Source organism: Anarrhichthys ocellatus, unplaced genomic scaffold (genome assembly GCF_004355925.1).
Source record: "Anarrhichthys ocellatus isolate YVR2014 unplaced genomic scaffold, GSC_Weel_1.0 scaffold14, whole genome shotgun sequence".
Taxonomy (NCBI): domain Eukaryota; kingdom Metazoa; phylum Chordata; class Actinopteri; order Perciformes; family Anarhichadidae; genus Anarrhichthys; species Anarrhichthys ocellatus.
In genome coordinates, this window is record NW_022280044.1 from 1,963,503 (window position 1) to 1,987,984 (window position 24,482).

Consider the following 24,482-nt stretch of genomic DNA (forward strand, 5'->3'; position numbering starts at 1 on the left):
TGTGTGTGTGTGTGTGTGTGTGTGTGTGTGTGTGTGTGTGTGTGCTTGCTGGCTGTTGGAAAATGTAGAGTAAAATATGTGCTGCTTGTGTGTTATTCCTCGCTTTGGACAAGCACCTGCACTAATCTCTGGGAGTGTTGATTTAGAGGGACACTGCGGGTTCATCCACCTAGAGTGGACTGTCCGTCAAACTCCAGATAGATTTGGAATCATCAACCTTTCCTTTTAAAGCACTATAATAGGGGAGCTTCAATGAGAAAGATAGCTGGAAGGAAAATGAAGGCGAAAGATAGAGAAAGAATAGGAGAAATACCTCTGGGTGAGGTGATGTGTGAGAGTAACTTGTCATATCTGATGGCTTATCCACAGTTCTGGGTTCTTTCCATTTGTCACTGAGTCAACCAGGATTTATGAGCTTCTTCACAGCTACAAATCCTGATTAGGGTCCTTCAGATAAATAATGGCACCCAGGTGTTAAAGAGAGTGCGTTTGTGTGGACTGGATCTTCCCTGCTGTTTGTTTTCCAGCAACATTCCAAACAGTATTTCTGAATTAAATAAATTGTTGAAAATATTCTATTGAAGCCTCTGGCTGCTGATTTGCACTAGGCAAAGCAGTAACCAGATATATTTATCATTTTGCTGCTGTAATGCTGGTGTAATTGTCCGTAATTGACCCCCCCCCCCCCCCTCAATCAGCATGCCTCTGAACCGCAGAGCAATCTGTTGATGCATTAATGCTTTCTAGTGGCCGATTCTGATGCTCTACTCAGTAACAAGTATAGGGCGAAGATAAATTCTAATGTTATCATGTGTTCAAATTGAACCTTGTAAACTTGAGTTAGGAACGTAAATAAACACACTTGTTTGAATAAGTTGTTATCACAGCAAGAAAAAATAGACGCAGGAGAGGAGATTATGACCAATTTGACTTCCTAACCATAGCTCTAAGCAGCTTATAATACATAAATAACACTACTAGCTAAAAGTACAATCTTTATTTCCTAATAATTTGAATAGTGTGTTTATATATAAATAACCAATACAGATGACTATAACAAAGGAAAAGGATAACATGTTGGTAGTAACAAAAATAGCATGGAGCCTTGTCTACCAACTGCTATAACAAAACAAAATGACGACAAAAACGATCCGTATCGGCCGATATGGCTCATCGGCAATCTGTAACGGGTGCAAATGAAGGTGATCAGGATATGTCTAAAAGTAAAGTATGTATAGTATGCAGATCTTATTAAAAGTATTCACACTTCTCTGGCATTACTACCTCCCAAGGAATATACCTGCTCCCCCAGCACTGTACAGACTTCCATAGTGATACACCCACCTCCTCTGCAACAATGGCAGCAATGACATTAGGCAGTTACACCCAACATAGAGCCCTAAGCTACACAGCGTGCAAATGGGCGCTTTGATGAAAGCTAGTGTTATGACAGGGAGGTATGTTTAAAAAAATAGCGCCCATAAAAGCAGTTGGATTCTATGATAGCAAAAGCCTTAGCTTGCAATCTAGCAGACTGTCGGGCTATACCACATCATTTGCATATTCTAATGAGCCCAATGTTCAGGGTTAGCCGCTTACACTAATGACGCGTTTAGCTTTTAATAAATCAGTTAAGGCAGCTCCCTGCTGGAGCCGAGGGAGCTGCACCCGTGTGTGTGTGAGTGTGTGTGTGTGTGTGTGTGTGTGTGTTTGTGTTTGTATGTGCCATTATACTGTAATTTTGTGAGAATGCATAAGTGAGTGCATAAGTCTATTTTTGAGCACTTATCTACTGTCTAGGTGTCAGCATGTGTGTGTTTCTCCCTCATATTTCATTTAAATGTGTGTGTTTGCGTCTTTTGTGTGCTCTTGCACATGTGGAGGGGCTAGTAGCCTCCTCTTTCCTTACTTTGAAGTGTCTTCCTTTGAATTTTTTTTTGTATTTCTCCACCTTTTACCTGCCAACCTAAAACCTTGAACTGTACTGTTTTACTCACTTTAATTTCATCAGATCTTTGGCTGATTGCTCTTGCGTTGCATGTGTATTTAAACCGACCTGTACTGGAAAGATAATCTCAAACGTACTGTTTCGAAAACACTTAAGATAACTTCAAAACATATCGGCCAGTGAAAATGTCTCTGGTACTACTTCCTGCGAACCACCTCTGCGGTACACTGACATGTTTTTGAAACTGGGATTACACAACTTTTCTGATGAATGTGTGATGATTCAAAAGAGTGCAAAGGCACTCATTTGGGATTCTCAGGTAAACTGAGAGACTTGACACTTACGCTGACGCCTCCAGACCAAGAAACAGGGATGGACCCCTGTGCATCTCGTAGTCACAGACAGCTGTTCATTTCCTTGCATGGAGCTCCAGTTTGTTTCCAGTCTTTAGTAGGTCAGCCAGTTATTGGAAAAAAGCAAGGAATCAGTCTTTTGTCAAAACATTATTGTGCCAGTTCCTTGCAGAGAGAGAGGGGAGTAACAGAAAACAAATCCTTTCACAATTTCATCATGTTACTGCCAATTTGGCCCAGTGGTGGTGAGAAGGTCATTGGGCCATGGTACTATCAGAAGGATTAGTCATCAAATGGGATTACAGGCTTGTATGAAAAAAATGAAGAAAGGGGGGGTGGATGCTCAAGCAAGCAAGGGAGCAGAAATATTTAAATACAGACAGACACATTCAAATAAAGACATCATTTTATCATCATTAGTGGGGAAGAGGAGAGGAGGGGGAGGAGACTCTTAAACTACAGAATTCACATCTGACCATACAGTTTCCATCGCCCTGAATGAAGATTAAGTGTGATTGTGTTTAATTTCTTAGGTTTTTGGGGTTATTATCTTATCTCTGTTGTGTTTTTTTCTTTCTTTCCGCATCTACCTCATTCTCTCTCTCTTAAGCGAACCAGAATAATATCTGTGAAGATGCACTGGGGTGGAATATCCTGGTCACCCATCCAGTGTGACTAGGACACTACAGTAAAACTCACACAGACACACACCCACACACACACACACACACACATACATGTTAGATGGTGTTCACGTCCACCGTGTAGAGGGATGGCAGAGACATGGCTCGGAGTGCCAGCGGCGCCTTGCTGCCCTGCCACCATGGCCCCTCTGCATGTAGGTCAGCCTCGGCTGGGGGCACGCCACCCTTACCCTCCCTCGCTTTCTCCCCCGGCTTCTTCTCTCACACCCCCCTTCCTCACTTCTTCCAACCTTTCCTCACTGGCCTTTTTTCTTCCCTTCCTTCCTCTCATTTGTCTTTCTTTATACTAGTGGATGTGCCACATACCTTCAGAGCATGTACCATATGACATTTAACATCTTTATGGGGTAAACTCTTCTCACTGTGCTGTCTACCTTTTTGATTAAGTAGAAAAGGGAAAAGTTTTATTAGCCTCAGTATCACCTGAACATCACTTTGCATATTCCCTAGATGTAGGTCTATTATTCTTTTGATTTGCTATCCTGTGAAAACCGAGTATCTCAATATCGTCAACTTTTTATGAGCTAAGAAAATAATAATAACATAATAATAACATGGTTTTCAATGTGCAAAGTTTCTTGCTCCTATGTTAACACAACATCGCCTAACCCCCTATATTTAGTAATGAGTGGAGCGAGTAATACTTAATAGCAAGCATTTTTTCCATGTAGTCAAATAGAAACTAGGTTCAAATAAATAAAAATAAATAGCTTCAGAGGGTTCATTTAACAAAAGAAAACTCATTCTGTATCATTTTAATTATAAAACTGGACACACCACATATTTTGAGGGTAAAGAGGCACACTTCAGAAAGCCAAACATTGGTCGGATAAACAATGTAAGCCTCCTTGGAAAGTTGTTGTTTGCTGATTTTAATCAGCCACAACTTTTCAGACCCTGACAGGTGACGATTGTGCGTCATCCGATGTTCGTCATCTGATCTTCGAATTGTGAGCCTCATTAAATGAGTCAGGTGCTTCACTGTTATTGCACACGCACCAGCACCTGGAAACTTAAAAGGTCCTTTAATAATCTCATCACCTCAGTGGGGAGGCCGAGTTTATCAAATGGGGACGCAGCACTGGTTTTGAGCATAACATCATGATACTCTATTTATAACAGCAGCTGAGAAGCGGGTGATATTACGCAGTGTGCGAGAATGATGCAGTTTGCTTAATCACAAAAAAGTAGCTCTGTAGTTCCTTGACCATACTTACATACAGCATGAGCTAATTCTATAACTGGTTGTACACATATATAAGGACATGTTAAGTGTTCATAAATGTACAGTATCTGTCAATGATTATAACTTTTCCTATGAAGAAATATTGATATTCATAACAGTGTTTTACTATATTCTAGTCATTCATTATCAGTTCTATACAGCCGCCTCCAATTATGGTTGCCATCAGGAGGAGATATAGTCGCTGGCAAATACATTAATAAACACTGATATCTGTGTCCAACTATATTATAGTGTTATAAACATGTACTTAATGTTTTTATAAAGTATTGCTAAATGAGGGGACTTCAAAGTAAAGTGTTTCCCCTTTCTCCCTAAAAGTTTTTCCCTAAGTCCTGAAGCTCTTCGGCACGCAGCAAACACGCCGCGTACTCCCCGTTTGCACTGTTAGCTTTTTCCATTTGCGGTTTAACAGTCTATTGCTGGCATTCATTTGATGTGTTTTAAAAGTAAAAAGCAACATTTTTGGCAACAGCTTTGTTGCTAGCAGCCATTTCCAACAGCAGTGTCTAACCAGACTGTACAGTGACAAAGACCTATTGCCTGCAGACAACATAGGAAAAATAGGAAGAATATGAATTATAGTTATATGAGTTTCATCCAACCATATGCATGATTAAGGGGGAAACTAAAATACTTTTGGTTAGGGTGAGGCAATCAGAGGCTGGGCATTTACAGTAGTTGTTACGTGTTATGTTATGTGGAGCCTACAAGAAAATATCTCCTCAGTGGGTGTGAACTCCTTTTTAGCATTACTGGCATCAACCTCCCGGTCCAACCAGCTGAGCGAATTACCCACCATGCACTTCTCCTATTTGCTTGTCTAAAGGCCATTACTGCTGTTCAGAATTTCGTAGAAGGCTTGTGAAAACTCTGCTCGCTGCTTCTCAAATGATTTCCTACAAATTACTGCATCATAAAGTTGCCTTTCATCTTCCGATATCTTTTTGCCCTCTGTGCTCTCGGTTTGTTTTTCTCCCCCTTTCACTCTCTAAATCTCTCATCCTGGCTTTTCTACTTCCCCTCATTCATACGTTAAATACCTCCATCTTTGTAACATTTCTCAAAAATCCTGCTTCTCCTTCTTTCCCCCAGTCCTCGAGACTATAAACCAAAAATGGAATTTGATTAACTGTGGTACTTATTGGGTCTCTTCTAAAACCACTTTCAACACATTCGATTTTTCATGCTATGACATTTGTCACAAGCTTTTACAGTCCTAATAACGGCATTTACCCTCAGACAGCGGAGGCAGGCTGAGAATGACATACGACATGCAGAAAATGTCTGTATTTGCATGTATGAAAACAGTTGGTGCCACGCAGGATAATGTGTTTGTGTTTGCGTGATATCAGACAGCACTCTATCAGTGCGTTTCTCTCCCTGTCTCTGTGCCCAGGAAAACAGTTGGTGGGGCTGGTTCCCTGGGCATCAGCAGAACACGATGCCACCCGCTGACTTTCAAAACACCACCAATCACCAATCAGAAAATCTACATTTTTTATTATTATTTGATAAACAGCATATGACATTGCTTAGTGTTCTGAGAGAGATTTCAAATAGCCTCAGCGTTCATAAATGTAAATTATTTAATCCCTGGAGTAATCACAACACAGTAATTTGATGCAGCGTTTTTATGATAAAACTTTTACAATCATCCTTGAGGACAAAAAAAAGGACTTTTTTTTTTTTTTAAATGATTTCTATTTTTTCTCTCTGCTATTCTCAGTGGCTTTCCCTTCGTCATTTTTCATCACAGCCACAAAATAGTACAACATAAATTGCTGCCACAAAGTCTATCTTTTGTCCCCCATCTCTCTCTCTTTCTCCCTCGTTCTTTCACCATGGTGGAATCTCCTCTGTTGTAATTGCCAGTATGTTTGATGGAGTGTTTCCGTCAGTGTTTGCCCGATAGCTCATCTATATATACATGCACACACTGACACACAAACAATCCCATTCACATTACGTATGTGTGCTCACCGAATGCAAACGTTGACACCCACAGGGACAGATATAAATGGGCTCAAACAAGTAGAATAAAAAATTAAAAAATAAACTTTTATTCTGCTCCATCTTTGGGAACCGTGGAGTGTGTTCCTCTGAGCACCCATTTTGATAGAAAAACACACAAATAGTCAAACAGTTGCAAATTACTGTCAGTTTGCCCCCAATCTTTACCTCCATTTCTCCACCTTGTCCTAGCTCTTCCTGATGTATTCACTTCCCTCTGCTCTCTGATGGTCTCTTTATTTTAGATTTTCTCCTTTCCTTCACTTTTCTCTTTGAAGAAACATGATTGACAGCATATATTTATTTTGCCTCTCCACACTGTCATTTGTACCTTTCTTCCATCTATCCTGCTATCCCCTTATTATTCCATTTATTTCAACTTCCATCTTTCCATCCATACTTCTTGCTTCTTGTCTTCTCTCCATCCCACCCTCCATTTCTTTCTACCTCTTTCCTCCATCACTCCTTTCATCGCCTCATCTGGCTCCATTTCTCCACAGAGAATCTGCCTGCCCTCCCAGAGTGATCCCGTTAGAGGGCTAATGCTGTGAAAAATGACAGCGAACCGCCACTTTTGCCGCCATCACCACCGCTTTGGGGCCGCCTGCTGCCTACAGCCCTGTTGCCTGGCAACTCCCCAGACAGCTTCCCTCCGAACGGCGCTGTCTGCTCTGCTGCGATAGACTCCCGAGCCTAATAAGCATTATATCTCATTTTGTCTTATCATTTTGTTGTTAGTGACACAAGTTTGCTCGGAGCTGCGACTTTGCAAAGAGCACTGATGCAGAATGTGCCTCTCATATCGAATGAACAGAATAATTTAGCAACAAGTGTGACTCCTCGAAGCATTGTTGTTTGAATAACAGATTGCTCAGCCAAAAAACGTGACCTTAAATATACAGAAATGACGAAGATGCAGACGATGCTGTAAAGCCGTTCAGTGGAAACAAACAATTAACATTAAGGTCTGACCTAGTATGAAAAAGGTTATCGCCTGAACGGAGAGATGAACTCACCAATGTTATATTCCATGTTTGAAAAGGGCTTTAGTCTTTTCTTCCATGAATGTAGGAAAGGCAAAGGGAGCGGGGCCTGTTTTTGTAGAGTGTCATCTTCCACGCTACTTCAGTCAGCAGTGACCAGCAGTTTGCAGAACGATTGTCTGTATTGCAAACATCTATCACTTCCTGTGACAAGAGATGATCCATGCCCAGAGACTTTGCCAAACCAGGGCATCTTATGCATAACTCCTGATTTTCTCTTGCTCAGTGCAAACACATTTCTAAGTTTGAAAGCATTTTATGAAGAAATTACCCGTAGCTGTATGATGGAAATACCATGCTTGAGTCTCACGTTCCATTTTCTATACTGCGTCAACTAATTGTGGTTCTTTTTCAAATATAAAAAAAGCCAGTCTGTGCGTCATCTCCTGCCCCACTTTCCTGCGTTTCCACCTCCTTGATGGCTTTTAAAGCAGAAACACTGCTCTGCCAGTTCTTCACCGTCATGTTAACAATATTCCAGTGATCGAGTTCCAGATATGAGTGACATGAGTCACACAGTTGCCACGGAAATTCTCAAGGGGTTACATGAGTGCTTTGACAAAGTGTGTGAACTCACTGCCACCGAAGCAATCCTCGCTTTATAATGTGTTTCTGTTTTGAGACATCAGAGGTTATGAGGATCTTCGGCAGATGGTGGGAAAGTTGACTCTACATCTGAGTTGTAGGGGGTTCCGCCTGCCACGTTGTCGTCGCGGTGTCTTTTTAACAAACAGCGTGTGATGTGTTCTGCATAAGTAATCCTTTGTGGGATTGAATGTTGAAAGCAAAAGACAGCAAGTGCAAGCAGGAATGAGGAACACTGTGTGGAAGTTGTATTTCCAAGGCGGAGACATGGGAATTAAACCGAGAGAACTGTACAATGATACAACACTTCAAAGATATCCAGAAATGATACGGTATGGCCACTTTTCTGTTCCTCTCTGTTGGGTGAATCACTGCAGCTTTTTAAGCACCAATTTCCCATTTTAAGTGATCATTCTATAGAAAACCACTCATTTAAATCCATCAAGGTCCATTAATGGGAGCTGAATGGAGAATATGGGGGTCAAAGGGACTAGTGGAAGTGGATTTTGCAGCCGAAGAGGGATGTGTATGTGTAGGTGTGTATTTATTTTGTGTTGTCACAGAGACACATTTAACAAAGTGCATTCTCAGCGTAGTATGTGTGGGGAGTGACGACCACAACAAAGCTCACATTTCAGTATAATTCCTTTCTCCTCATCTTGCTTTCTGCCTTAAAGGACTTTCCTTATGAACTGAATTTCTGCAAATCAAAGACTTTGATGTAGATGCGTGTACACAAATACACACAAGCACCATCTGATGAGCCATTAGACATGTCTTACTGTAAATAAGCCTGAAGACACACACACACGCACACACACGCACCTAGCAAGCAGCATGGCATCATGCCCAGCCTTGCCCCAGGTGTCTCAGCGTTGATATATTGGTGTGGCCTCAGATGAATCCATGCAGGCCAGACTAATGCTCTTATTAAAAGTTTTTTAAAGCCCAGCCTAACAGAGAGAGTGAGAAAGAGAGAGGAGAGGTGACGTGTTTTAGCATATTAATATCCACCTCAGGTGCTAATTTCCCCCGTAAGTCACACGTGTCACCAGCTGTTATGGAAGACAGTGGAAATGAAAAGACAGCTAAATAAATAGAGAGACTGGGTCGACTGAGTGAGGAACAAGAATAAAAAGAGGAGGTGTAAATCACATTAATGAATAAGCCTCATTAGTCGTGCCCATTAGTGTCCTTAGCATGGATTCATTTAACTTCAGCCGACATTGGAGAAGCCCAGTGGCCATGATAGGACGCGGTTTGATTACACAGCTGAATGTTTGATCAGTGACACCGTCATTCTGACTAGCAGCAGACAGTCCGTGTAGCTTCTGTCCTTGAATGTGAAATTACAACACCTGCAAAGAGAAAAACAAATGTGGAAACATTTGCCTCCTGAGGATTTCTTCCTTTTCTCAGCTGTTTTACTGCTCCGCAAAGAAATGCTGCCTGTTCCACTGTGGACTGCCTGTCCACTTTGCACTTTTTTGTTCACCTGCCTTTGTTTTTCAAAAACAAATAAATTACTTTTTGGAGGTTTGTACTAAATACTCCTCCTCTCGATGTGTTTGTGTTGTCAACAGGCGGACCCCCAAGGCCGAGACATAGCCATCCGTCCCTTCTTGGAGCACTGTGAGAACACCCACATGACCATTTGGCTGGGCATCGTTTACGCCTACAAGGGGCTGCTAATGGTGAGAGGAAAGGGTTAACCTTTCATCATGTACTCACAGTCTGTACACACACATTTACACAATGAATGTAATCAATGTGTACTTCCCAAAAATGTCAAACTATTCCTTTACATTGTTGTGATATCAGTTTAGTGTTGTTGCTTAACTGACCTTTGCTTTAACTCCTACTAATCTAATGCTAATAGCAAGGGCATTGGAAATTAGCAGTAGCTATAAAGGCTCTGACACATTGTATTGGATAATTGTTGAGCAATTTTCTATGTATACTGTATAAGTCTCTTTCAAAATAAACATGAATTAATTAATTTGAAAAAATACAATCAAAAAAAGTTAAAAGACGGAGAGATCAAATTGTAGGGTAACAAGTAGGAGGGGCTTTGCTGTAAAATAATAAGACGGCAACAAAGAAGTTGAGCAGCAGGAAAAGTTTGTATCAAGTGATTGACAGGAGTCCACATCTGTATGAGGCATACAGATGTGGATACGGACAGCGCAGTAAAAAGAAGCATTAAGGCTTGAGTCATCCCTGCCTTCGCAGACACACAAACAAATACCCACACACACACACACAGTCTCACATATGAATGCATACACGTGCACATCACCACCACTTCACGTTCGCGTACACATGCTCACACACCTGAGATCCACTAATCCTTGATGACTGCTCCTGTAAATCTGCTGCTTGTCATTCCGCTAACTCTCATTTAGACTTTAGGATAAGCAGGCTGGCCAATTTACACAGCACACAGTGAATTATTCAGCAGACTGCTGCTGCTGCAACTTTAATGTTCCACAAAACAAACGCTCTAAATAAACATTTCACAAGCATGAAACCAAAGGCTGCTTTAGAAAGATGTTCTTCAGATAGTTTTCCTCCTCTTTAAGGCATTCTAATGATTCTAATGATTTTTTTTTGACTGTTTAAATGTTTCTTAACACTAAATCAAATAAGATTAAATGTTTCTCGGCACTCCATTTATGAAGAACAATAAAGAGCAGTGTCCAACAAACAACATTAAGATGAATACGACATATTTTATTCTGGAAAAACAAAAAACTGCAGAGCTTTAAAAAGTGAGGATGACGAAACTTTTGATTAACTGTGTGCGCATTGCCCCAGAGATACTGCCTGCAGTTGTTGTTTTTAAAAAGTCAGTTTAACCTTCTCTCAAACATGTTTTAACAAAAACAAATATTACTTTTCCTCTCTTTTCCCCGACAGTTATTTGGCTGTTTCTTGGCATGGGAGACCAGGAACGTGAGCATCCCTGCTCTCAATGACAGCAAATACATTGGGATGAGTGTTTACAACGTGGGCATCATGTGCATCATCGGCGCTGCGGTGTCTTTTCTTACAAGGGACCAGCCCAATGTCCAGTTCTGCATTGTGGCACTGGTGATCATATTTTGCAGCACCATCACGCTCTGTCTGGTCTTTGTTCCCAAGGTCAGTTTATTTGTGTGTGTGTGTGTGTGTGTGTGTGTGAGTGAGCAAGGAGAGTGTGTATGAGCAGACCTGGTTAACTCAAAAACTGGAGTGCTTAATTATCACCAGATTCACACACCACACTTCACTAAATCCTGTGTCCTAAACTTTCAGCGTAAACAGTTATGTGTAGCTTTTTTTGCCCATGTAATTCTATAACAGACCCTAACTCTAACTCTGACTAATACCCCGAAACCCTTCTTCCAGTTAATCACCATGAGGACCAACCCAGACGCAGCCACCCAGAACCGCAGGTTAAACTTCACCCAGAACCAGAAGAAGGAAGACTCCAAGACCTCCACCTCAGTCACCAGCGTCAACCAGGCTAACACTTCGCGACTGGACGGGCTTCAAACTGATAACCACCGCCTCCGCATGAGGATAACAGAGGTCTGACCCGATGAATACACATTCATGTTCATACATGTCATTTTTTTTCATTGATGGTCATGATTTTACAAGACAAGACGCCGGTGCAGTGGGTGTCAGGGTTTTTAATGCAATCACTGGATAAGAAGAAGCTTTTGAATGTAATTGAAGAAACAGTAACTGAGCACAAGTTGTACAAGAACTCTGAGAGAGATGCTGTTATCTCTGTAACATCCACACTGTACCTTCTCTCTGATTCATTTCCTTAACATGTTCACTGACATTGAGTGACAAAAAAACAATCACCTTGGCTTTTCTTATCAGCTCTCTCAGAGGTGAATTACTGCTGTTATCATTGCTTTTGTTCATGATTGTTTTAAATGAGGAGCTACTCAGACACGAGTAAGGACACGTAAAATGATTAAGTCTTTGGCAGGCAGAAGTCTTTTCCCTTCTTCCCTGTGTTTTGAAATGAAAATAAGTTATCCATAGAGCCACACTGGGTAATGTTTGGCTGATAACCATGTAGCCTACTTCAGCTAGGTTGTCTTTGAATGATTTCTGCAAACTTGATGTAATTAAAGATGGTTCAGTTTATGATAATAATGGACTCACTCTACTTTTACCCACTTGAAAAAAAACATAAACCAATATTTTCTTTGTTTTTCCTGTTTTATAGCTGGATAAAGAGCTGGAAGAAGTGACCATGCAGCTGCAGGACACCCCAGAGAAAACTCCCTACATCAAACAGAACCATTACCCGGATGCCAACAACATCCTCAGCATACGCAACTTCACAGACGCTAAAGGTAAGAAACCGGCTGTATGTTTCCATATAGCCCTATCGCAGTCATGTTGAGGCATCAGTGTGACACCACCCATTTTAGGCATTCAGTACTTACGAAGCAAATGGAAAAATTAACCGATACCAATACTGATATCGTATATCGGTCCGATACTGACTCAAATAGCTGGATTAATAGGCCGATCTGGTACTTGATACCATTATTTTAATAAATAACAATCCAGTACATTTCTATGTATGTATTTATTTGTTACATTTTGTTGTATAAAGTTAGAAAAGTCAAGTTTAAGTCAAGTCTGATGTTGTTTTATACATAAAAGATTGATCTCAGTCTCTTCCACACAGTGAGGCATTCAGCTTATTGATCAGACACTGGTATCGGATCTTACTTTGTATCGGCAGATACCTAAAGCCCAGGAATCGTATCAGTATAGAGACCGAAGAAGTCAGATCTGTTCAATCCTAATAGTTAATCCCCCTGTGGTCCTCGTTGGATCGATCGCTTTAACAACTGAGGAACAGCTGTTGCATGTGTTGATGCCAGACGCAGTCGTCAACTAGGTGGAGTGGGCAGATTCAAAGGTCTAGTCCCAGGCAATGAATAGATGAATAGAAAGATACAATCTCACAAAGACCATCCGGAGAAACAGCGTTGATGTTTGGTGGGCGTGAAGTAACAAACACATCACTTACTCTCACGATGTGTTGATGCTCTCCATTACAATCAATACAACCCATGTAAAATCCAACATGATGTATCTTTTCTTCTTCACTAACTGACTGGAGCTGCTCAGATGGCTTGTTTAATTAATGCTGCTTCTGGTGGCTGAAACTAGATTGCAGCAGTCTGTATAGACCAAGATAAAACCAAGAATGAGCAGCTCAGTAAGATGCAACTCAGTCCTGTCTCGCCTCATTTCAGCGTGATTCAGTCTGATGCAATTTAATATAAAGTCATATTTATAGCCGTAATGAGGTGTTTCACGTTATTTATGCAGGTACGTTTGCATATTCGGTGGCTTTCGGGAAGGATTTTAACGCGGCTTTCAGAGCAGCGGCTTGAAATAATATCGTGAATTTTTTATTATTTTTTCCCATTGCTGGAGCTCCTGTCAGCTGCATGTGAAGAAGGGACACATGAGTACTCTGCCTGACAGCAAGTCTGTGACGTTTCTTGGGATAAGTCATAAGATTAGTTAGAGTACCTGCATACTCCACTGCTGCTTAGCAAGTTTTACACACACTGTAGTCACACTTCTCTCCCACCGCTTATTATTAAGCCCAAAGTGAGTCCACACTTGATTTTGCACCTAATTATTTGGTGTGTGGGATGTTGTTTGCTGTGTGTTGAACAATGTACTTGAGAGAAGATTAAAGAAGGGAGGAGGGGTCAGTTAAGGTGAACCATAATTGGGTGAGACAAGCAAAGGGAAACACAAGGAGTAAAACATCTAAAATTTAAAGGTACGTGTCATATCCCTCTTTTCCAGAGCTTGTGTCATTCACCCTCCTAAGTTCTGCCCGATACAGGCTATTTGAATTGATGCAGCTGTATCTTAGACATTGTGAAGTCGAGGTCATCAAATTGAATCAGTGAATCTTTACACCCCAGCAGCATCGCTTTGCATTAGGCACCATTTTAGCAGACGCAGGGTGATGGTGACGTGACGTACAGCGGCCAGTTTCAGCACATCGGATGCACACGCCAGCACGAAGCTGGTCTCAAGGAATGGATTTGTCTGAGTTTGGGAAGGTAAAACAGTAAAACAGCTGCGCTCATTCTGCAGATTGGGAGCAGACGTTGGAACTGTTTGAGAAGTTTCTCATCTGTGAAAGTTCACTGTTACGCAATGAACTGATGGCAGTTAGTTAGTACATTCACCAGGCAACGTGTCAAATGCCTCTTCTTTGTGTTGTAGTTTGTTCTCTGCTTCCTTCTGTTCCTCCTCCTTCTCTGCCTGACACATCCTCCTGTCTTAGCCTTGTTAGGTACCCTTACAAGGATTGATCTGAACTAAAAATATGTGTGTTGTGGCACAATTGGTCGATGGAGCGGCTCAGTGTTGTCTTTTTATGGAACGCAGAGAGCTAGAAGTCAGTGCCAAGATTATTTTTGATTAGTAGATAATTAGTAAATGAGCTACCATCTGTGCAATTTTTTTGATTGTCTTCTGAACCAGAATACTGCATCAAATTTTGTAAGTTTGATATTTTGGTTTTTCAGCCGTGTATCAGGGTTCAAATGTATATTGAATCATATTTCCATTCCTCAGAAAAAAAAGAAAGATTGTGTCGTATTACCTGAAAATATTTGTCTTGCATTATTTAAACGAAGACATTCTGACATTTTTCATTTGTTGAAAATAATCTCTCTAAAGTCCTCGCAGCAGCTGGCGGCTGATATCAGGCTTAATTTGAGTTTACTCAAAATGTCTAATTGTTTGGGCTCATAGCGATACATTTATTTTAGACTAACTCTGTGTATGCACTGTCCTGGTTAGTTTGTCAGGAAGAGAACGGAGACACTTTTTTGTACAAATATTCGTTTACGGACATATTTTTATAGAAAAAAACTATAATCTGTATTTGTCTTCTCAAAATTTGAGTCTGATTACTAAATACAGTCATATTTAAAAACCTGTGTTGAGTAAAGTAACAAATATCTCTCCCATTCCCACCAGCTGGAGTTGGTAGCAACAATTGTGAATCAGTCATTTTTAAATTGAAATACAGTAGCTGATTTCTGGAGTGCACACGCCTTCCAAAAATAAATTTCACTTCTTTGAAAGGATTAGACAGCCATCAACTATTATTTCCCTCAGCAGGGAAAACATGCTGATGCTGGTAGAGAAATGATCCGTTTGCCTCTTGGGGCATAGGGATCAGATACAATGAAGCAGCAAAAGTGGGCTGTCTTATTAATTTATATCGGCATATTCCTGCTCCTGTCAAGTTTTAAAACTGACAGATGAATTAAAACTTAGTAGAGCCACAGCTCTCTCAAAGCAAGACTCTCATATTTAGCGATAGACCGACCTTGCTATTACTTTTTACTCACACAGAGAAGTCTAGGTTGCTGAAGTGTTCACGATAACGATCTTGTGAGGAGAGAAGGAGAACGAGAGATCAGACGAAGAGAGACAGCACATTAGATGCTGCTCAGAATTGTCAATCTGACATTATGGAAATAAAATCACAGGTCATTAAGCCTCCTTCAAAGATCACCAGCATTATAATCTTTGCCTCAATCTGCTTGTGCTTGGCAGTCATCATCATCATCATCATCATCATCATCGCCGGGCTCCGAACTGCAGTCATCAGTATTCATAAGAGAGCTGGTCTAAATGTATTGAGGTCCGTGAATGAGTGGCTGTTATAAGTGTAGAACGCCATGTCAGCAGCGATTACCCTCACTGAGAAGCCACACTTCACGTCTCCCTCTATCTCTCTGTCTGTCTATCTTCATGATGGAGAAAACCTGTGGGTGACAGTTCAGGTGTAGTTTTCTGACGGATTAGCTGCTGAGAACGGATCCATAAAGAAGTGTATAAATATGTGTGTGTGTGTGTGTGTGTGCTTTTAACACAGCTCTGAGTACTACAAGGTTAGGCTTCTTTTTTTAATACAAAGAGGACTAGTCTGCTTAAAAATAGTTCAGCGAGCTCAAAGGTCCATGGAGTGCTGTGATCAGTGAATCAGGTCAGCAGGTGCTGGGAAATCTGGGACAACTGGAGAGAAAACTCTGCAGGGGGAAAGAAATTGTCCCATTACTCTCCAGGTACATTTATTTTTTTTAACTGATAAGGCTGTTTACTACAATTCTTATTGTGTTTCAACCTCGTCGGCCCCCACAACATCCGGAGCGAAGAATGCAGAAATCAATGTTGGGAAGCCTTTTCTTGTGTCCTTTCTGCCTTCCTCTCTGGATAAGGGTTCTTTCTTTTCTATCTCACTTTGATGCTTTCTTTCTCTTTGCACCCGTTTCCACTTTTTGAATTTGTTCCAAACTGGTGTAAGTTTTAGTTTTTACCTGGGCTTTAATATCACCCTGCATATGTGATAGATTATCTGTTTTCCTTTTTGGAAAAAAGAAGCTGATAGTACAGTCAGTTGACAGACACGGTTGATGACATATTGGCAGGTCACTATTATGAACAACACAAAGGTGTCTTCACATTTGAGCTTATTGATGGTTTTTGTTTTTTTACAAACAAAGAGGACTCTTTACTTCATTGCAAGACCAGTCGTGACCAGAACTGCAGGGATGTCACTAAATTGGATTATCGGATTTATTTTGTTATTATTATTATTACTGGGATTGCTTATAGAAAACAAATGAAAATTCAACAAGTAAAATTCATCTTTTGGATTGCACTATTTTATCAAGACATTTCCTATGCATACATATAGTATATTTGGTAATTAAGAGGTGAATGAAGAGGAAGCTTCATTTGTTTTCTATGGGATTGTGGATGAATTTGAGGAGTGAGGAGTATATGGTTTGTGTGTTGCAGTGGTCTGGTCTGGTCTGGTCTGGTCTTGGTCTTGACTTGGTCCCCACCCCTCAAAGTATTTGTCTCGTCTTGGTCTTGATACACTCTGGTCTTAGTCAAGACTTGGTCTTTGTTAAGGTGCTCTTGACGACAACTTTCTTTGGTTTGCAAGAGTGAGTTTATCTTTGTGGTGTGAATGAACTGTGCAGCGACACATGTGCATTGACAATAACCCTTCTCAAACCAGGGAATTGATTCATTTTTTTGGTAATGTTGGAATATTAACATGCCATGCTCCCAGGATTTACAGATTGTTATTGCTTTTGCATGGCATCAGGATCAGTGTAACAGCATAAGTAACAGAAACCCCCTTCCATGCGCATGACTACCCAACCTCCTAAATAAACCAATGACTCAGGTATTCGGTCCACAGGCTGGTCTCAACAACTCCCTTAAAGTCATGTCCCAGATCCCTGGCACATGCAAAGTCCAGCATTTGAGCAGTTAAGGATGACAGCCCATTTCACACGGCCTATCATAGTTTTTACAAACCTACATGTGTTTTCAATGCAGATGGAGAGAAGTCGATACTGAAGAATCACCTGGAGCAGAAGCCTCAGGCGCAGTGGGGCTCCATGGATCCTTCCAGAATAAACAGAGGTCCTCTGGAGGATATCAACTCGCCCGAACAGTGAGCTCTTCTATTTCTTCAGCACCTCTACCCCCATGTCCCTCTCGCCGTCTTGTCAGCTTTTTCATCAGACTACACATCACACGTATCGCAACCACCAGCAGTTCTCAGGCGGTTGCTCTGGCAACAGAGCCCTGCGAAAGCATGGACCGGTCCTGCACTTTTCTCTCCCGCGCACATCAACATACGTATAACCAAATAGTGTGTATGTCTATTGTCCCACCACGCTAGACTTACTGCAGCACATACTGTATAGTCACAGTCAAACACGTACAAAAACACACACGTGTGCTTGTACAGTGTGCATGCGTTTACATGCAGTTGATTGGTTTGTTGTCCCGACTTGTAAGAGAAGATGGTCTGAGACACTTGTGACAAATGCTGATCTACATTCACTCACTATTCATTAGGAAGCAAAGTAGAGGTTGACTTCATCAATGGAGGGGGGGGGGGGTACTTCATGCTTCATTGAGAGCTCTCCCTCCCACACTTGTTTAACTAGACCCAGGAGAAGAATGCGTAACATAGAGGGACAGATGAATGGAAATGAATGGGAGAGGCAGCAGACAAGGTGGGGGTAAAATATTGTAGAGAGGGCAGTTACAGTAAGAAGGTGGATAAAGACAGAAGGATGTTTAGATAGGAAAGAGAGACAGAGATGAAGATGAGAAGGCGGAGAGAGAAAGAAAGAGGTAGAGACTCACAGAGGCTTATGTAACCAGTGATTTACAGTTCGCATTGGAAGCAGCTCTGAAAATAGACAGGGAGGAGAAGTAAAGGAACACTTGGAGCTATTCCCGTGCCGCATAAATGTTTGATCACATAGAGGGAAGAGAGACAAAGAGGCAGCGAGCGAGACAAGAAGAGATAAAGAAGTGAGAAAGGAGGTATGGGAAGAGTAAAGACAGAGGACCACAAATGGTCAGACTTTGTGACATGACGAATGCTACCGAAAGTCACACATCAGGTGCATAATGTTGTTTCTGTGTGATATTATACATCAAAAAATGATGTCATTTATGAGAAAAGTGTTTCCATCACAAGTAGAAACAGGTCAGGACAACTGACTAGGCCCATTAATATTAACAAAATTCACCTAATTACAACTTTTCTCTCGGTCGATCACTGATTGAGCTTGGATTTCATTACCCCCTCTTAATTTTTTACATAACTGCCATTTTGGTTATGTAATCTTCTTGCGACCCGCTGGCAGTGGCGCTAGGTGAGAACTGTCACAGCAGGCGGAAGCATGAAATGTTCTTTTTGTCAGATGATCCCAGAAGCTGAGAGGCATAGCGGATTAGAGGTTTAGTAAGGAGAAGTGGAGAAGGGACTGAGGGTGCTAAAGAATACAGGAAAAACAATTGGAAAACATCCTGAGGTCTTTATGAACTATGCTCTGCCTGTCTGTTGTGATCCACCTTTTATATGTTACTGTAAATGATCATTCCTGACCATTTTTACTGCCATTTCCACATCCCCTTATAATAACTTGAATAGGTTAACCAGCCATTTTGAAGAGATAAACGTTTGATAACTCCAAATAAATGCATTTGCGCAGTCATTTGTTTTGTTTCGTCTCATCAGTTAAACAAAAGTAGTTAAAAGTAGCCAATTGTCAGAACAATACAAACGTTCAGTTTCATGTGGCTCAAAGGTGTACCGCAGATATAAATGTTAAATAAAACAAGTTCAAATCGTATTTGACGGCCCTAATAAATTCACTTGCGACCCATTTGTGGGTGCGGACCCAGTCTTTGGGAGAGACTGCGGTAGGGTTATGTAATTTATAGTTAATATATGTAGATAATATACGTAAATGTAAAATCTAATCCAATGTCCCAAATAATTACATTCATATTGGATTTTGGAGTACTTTTACATTAAAAGTGTTCTCTGCCGATGCAGCAAGTTGTGTGACCTTAGATGTGGAGGTCAGAGTGGTGGGTGGGAGTGTAGGGCTTCCAGCTTTTATGCCAAGGACCAAAGTTTCTAGTAAAAATTAAAAAAATCATGTGAAGTACCCCAAAATTATACTTCCATGTATTTGAGTAAATGTACTTAATTACTCTCTATCTCTGTCTGTCACATTGTAACTTTCCTTTTCTGTCTGCAGCATACAGCGTCGACTGTCCTTGCAGCTTCCCATCCTGCACCATGCCTACTTACCTTCCATAGGAGGGGTTGATGCCAGCTGCACCAGCCCCAACGGCAGCCCTGGTTCCAGCCCACGGCACAGACACATGCCCCCCTCCTACCGGGTAATGGTCTCTGGCCTGTGAGCTTCATTCACTCCCCCACCTGGCTCTTTGCAGAGGAGACGTGTATGGTTCCTTTTTTTCTACAAAAATAGACTGATATCATCAGCGTATGTGCGTATTTTGTCTCGGAACAAGGAGGACAAGGGGAGAAGAGGGGGAGGGGGGCCGAGTATCACTCTTCGTACCTCTTCACCCCAGCCTCTCTTGAGAACTGAAACCCTCAGTCAGGAAAGGGGTGGGAGGAGACAGAGTGGGCACTGGATGACTCTTACAAACTCCCATGATTCACAGCAATGTCCCCGTGTTCATCTGCTCCCCTTGCCTAGGAAAATACACATATGCACAGTCAAACAAACACAAAAACACTCAAATACACACACAACCACAGACACACTGATACACCTATAGCGGAACAGTGGTGGACTAGCCCTGACCTGACGTGTAGCCTTATCTGCTTCAGAGGGGATTGTCTGTTTCTGTTCCTTATCTGTTGTATGAATGTGCTCGTGGCTACGTTTGAGCTTGTCATCTAACTTGAGTATTTCACTGCTTCAGTGACTGGATACCAGTGTGGAGACATGGATTTTACAAAAACCCAACAAAGGAAATCATCCAATATACTCCCCGTCCCCTTCCCGTTCTTGTGGAGACATGTATATATCATCATTTCTGACTTTGATGTACTGTAAGCTTTGTATATGCTGTGAATGGACAATTAAAGGGGTTCTAAATGTAGAGCGTGTAACAGAAGCAGGTGATCATGACATGGAACCCTACAAAGAATTAGAGATGCGTATGAAAGAGATCTGAATTGATTTGTGTAATTGTTGATAATTTAGATTATGGGCAGCAAAGTAAGAAACATCAAAGCTTGTGAGTCACAGAACATGAAAAGGCACCAGGGGCCCGTTCATCTTAACTTGGAGGAAGACGCACATGGCTCTTTTTTCCATTTCGCTAAATTTGCACCACTGGTTTCATCAGAGTTTTCACATCAGACTTTGCATAAGCCTTTAATATTTTACAATTTGCTTAATATGTCCTCAGAAAGCATGTTATACAGAATATTGATGCTATGCCTTTTAACAGGTCTCCAAGGCTGCATATATGAGAAAATAGAGCTAAAAGGCACCAAAAGAGTGTTCCACAGTTGTTATTTATGTGTGTTTTATGCCAAGAAATGCACACATTTAGATCAAAACGTAAGAGAGCACCTTATGACTTCAGCTGCTTTTCAGACAAGGCATTAGTGACAGGCCTGGTCATATTGATCCCCACAGAGTGGTCTCCGTAGACTGTTAAGATGTCCGTCTGATCTAGCCCTCACAGCTAACCAGCACAGACAGGGGCGGTGGCTTCATGTCAATGGGCAAAAGGGCACAATTACTTTTTTGGAAGAAATAACATTCAAGAGGTGATGTTGGAAAGGATGTAGGTCTACCACCTCCACAACTAGTTGGGATTAAATGGTTGACCTGAATTTCCACGAGCAGTAGTAAAGACAATGGAGACATGGGCGGGAGCCTTGTGTGATAAGCCCCAAAGGGCTGTAGCTTTCAGTTCCAAGACGGCGATGATACAACTGCTGGTCACATTGATGTCATTGAATGTGACATTAATGTCACATTCAGTGTCAAGAAAAATCACTTCACACTTAGCAACAGTGAACATACCTCAGTTGCTATGGAAATGTAATTCAGTGCTGTTGAACTGGGCCCAAGAAGGATGCACTGAGCAAAACGTTTATCGACACGGGAGAAAAGCAAACAGAGACTCCGGACAAAGAAAATGACTTTTTATGGAGTGCAAGATGGTTGTTCTTAGCATATGTTTCACCATTGGTGTCTTGGTTTTTAGTTGTTAAGGCGTTTGTTGAACGCTGTGCCTGTTGTCTTATATTGTAGCCTGCAGGACCCACGGTACATAAATTAGGTGAATTTGGCGCTGACCCAGCAAACTACAACATTGGCCACACATCTGTAAACTGTACAACGTGTCATAGATTTCTTTAAATTAAATTGCCTCAACTTGGTGAAAGCTCCACTTCAGCTGGAGTGGATTTCCTCTGCAAGTTGATGTCTGATCATAAACACTGTCTTTTAGTTAAAAAGGCCAGTCAAGGACACACAATTGGAGTGGGAGACAAGCTAGCAGAGAGCCGCCTGCTATTGGACATATCAGGGTGACTTCCCGTGAGAGCTCCTCCCCTTCCAGCCCCTGCTGAGCACAGGAGCAGGGAAGCCCCGAGCACAGACCTCCAAGGAGTCACGGTGTCTCCCTCATCGTTGCCAATTAGAGAATCACGGTCACCGGACAAGTGAGTGAGAGACATTGCCAGAGGGTTGGTTCTTCCTTCAGGAGAAGAAAACCAACTGCACATTTTATATATTACATTATATGTGATTGTGTACAATTTGCTGATGCCCCCATGATGGTGTCCATGTATGGAATATTTGGTATTTGGCTTTCTCAAGACGGCATGAAATGAAATGTATAATTCACAGAGTTACCTCTGTTTTTGCAACTGTCGTGACAAATCCACTCTGTCGTTTTCATCTTCTCACCTACAGTTTAGATTTTCTTTCGTTTACTTAAAAAAAAATCATGGATTTAAGTTCTTTTAACCTGTTGATCAGCTCACACATGTCAATGCCAAGATTCTCAGTGGACTCAACATCATCGTATCGACTATGCTACTGGTTTAGCAGTTATTCACTGAGGGCAATAAAGTGAAAGTAGCAGCAAACGATCAATCCTAATAACCCACTCCTGGCATTTAGCAAATTACAAAATTACTTTTTTTAGTTAATCTAAAATGCCAAATGCAGATCATCAGGTATTGTTTTTTTTAGTTGTTTTTTTAGATGCGCCCTGATTTATTTATTTTTTGTTAGGATTCATTTCAAACTTTTTGGATGAAAAACGGATGAAACATTGTTCAAATGCAATTATGGTAGGTCAAGGGCTCATAATTTCCTGTAATCAATAACGTCATGCCAATGGTTTGTATTTGCCACATGTCTTTCTACCTTTTCAGTTTGCAGATCAAAGTGACATATACGTATATAATTATATCTTTGTATGTGTCATTATCAGGGTTTCTGGAGAACACGAAACATACATGTCCAAAAATATAACAATATGACGTATATATTTAGTGGAAAAAACACACAGGTCCATACTGTTACTGTTTTGTCAGTTTGATATGTGGTATCACATGGAGATAAGTTCAATTAAAGAGTACAAAAACGAAAAAACAAAACCTAGGTTTAATGCAACATGTTCAAGAGGGGCAATAACTTGTTTTCTTATTACAGAAAGAATAGAAAACTATATATATATATGTATATGTAAAGTTCTTTACGTACATTCTCATTTTTACATAGGAAATATTTCACTAATATGCCACAATGATACTTGGTCTTTTTTTTTTTTTTTTTTTACAGTATCTGTAACTATGTTATGTACAGATGAGGTATAGATGTGAAAAAGTTGTATAAAATAAGTATCACACTTGGAACACCTGAACATTTTTTGGAGCCATTAGTTGTTATCGGGGGATTTGAATAACATTCTTCTTTTATTGTCTGAATGTTATGGACAGCCTTTACTTTTCACATCATCGTTAAATAAAGTGAGACTGAAAATAATCTTTGATGTAATAGAATCCTTCCTGTCGTTCTCCATAGTGTGTTTGCATTCATAATGTTGATCCGCACGCAGTCGATCAATGAAGAAGTCAGTCCACAATTTGCTTTTTTTCAAGTTGCTTAAGGTGGAATCGGCTAAATGTCACTCTTTAGTACCATCTAGTGGCAGCGTTAAGAAACACATTCGTAATCTTCCCCACAATTTACCTTAGAAGTTTTCCACCTGTTCGCTAACTGCTTTAATGCTTCAAAGAGAAGCAGAGATCCACCCATAGAAATAGAATGAGAGTGGATTGGACGTTGTACTTTTTGCCGTCTTCATTTGACTAGTTCAAAAGAAAATGGCGGTTGCTGTAAATTGCTATGTAGACAACACACATCAGTGGGGTTTGAGATCTCCAATTTGATGATATAACAACATAAATAAGAAGCGATTAAACTTCAACAATCCTCGATTGTTATCCAACAGCAAGGCAACAGAGATAGTGATACACTTCTCCAAACTTTGTACTAATACACTGCTCGTTTGGTCATTACGTGGCCATTACCGCAATACCTCACCTCGGTGAGTTAATGACAATGTTACATAAAAGTGGCAGCCACTAAAACATCACACTATCATAACAAATTATACATTTTTTCGACATGCTTTTCTAAACCTTGTTTCGACATGCTATACCATTACTTTTTATAAAAAAAATTCCAACATGCTATACTATGACTTTTTTCGACATGTTATACTTTAACTTTTTCATGACTTTTTCATGACTTTTTTAATACGCGTTGCAATCTGACTCAAAGGCTGCAACATGAACGGGAGACCAGACGAGTTAAAAGTAATAAATACACACATACATTTAAAGGATACATAAACTAAACATGGTGAGTCAGTAATCAGTATTGTCAGCACGTGTAGATGTGTGAAAATGTCTGAAACAACCAAAACAAAACAGCAGCCGTGTCACCCAAGTAAGAGGCTTGAACCACACCAGGCTCAGGCGGGGCTCATCAGTTGCTGATCAACAGCCTGAAAGACATATGACTTTTTTCAACATGCTGTAATATGACTTTTTTATGATTTTTTGACATACTATACTATTACTTTATTATGAGTTTTTCACCAACATACTATATTATGACT

The 24,482-nt window shown here is 40.8% G+C and overlaps 1 protein-coding gene across 1 annotated transcript in view; it reads left to right on the forward strand.

The window, feature by feature from the left end:
- The window catches only part of gabbr2 (gamma-aminobutyric acid (GABA) B receptor, 2), a 155,535-nt gene extending 132,194 nt beyond the window's left edge, over positions 1–23,341 (forward strand). Inside the window, exons 14-19 of the mRNA XM_031853813.1 lie at positions 9,473–9,583; positions 10,809–11,033; positions 11,280–11,462; positions 12,121–12,250; positions 17,313–17,430; positions 19,547–23,341. Coding sequence (XP_031709673.1) covers positions 9,473–9,583; positions 10,809–11,033; positions 11,280–11,462; positions 12,121–12,250; positions 17,313–17,430; positions 19,547–19,712 — 933 coding nt within the window. The 3' untranslated portion in view covers positions 19,713–23,341. The remainder of the gene's footprint in view (positions 1–9,472; positions 9,584–10,808; positions 11,034–11,279; positions 11,463–12,120; positions 12,251–17,312; positions 17,431–19,546) is intronic.
- Positions 23,342–24,482: the final 1,141 nt, after the last annotated feature.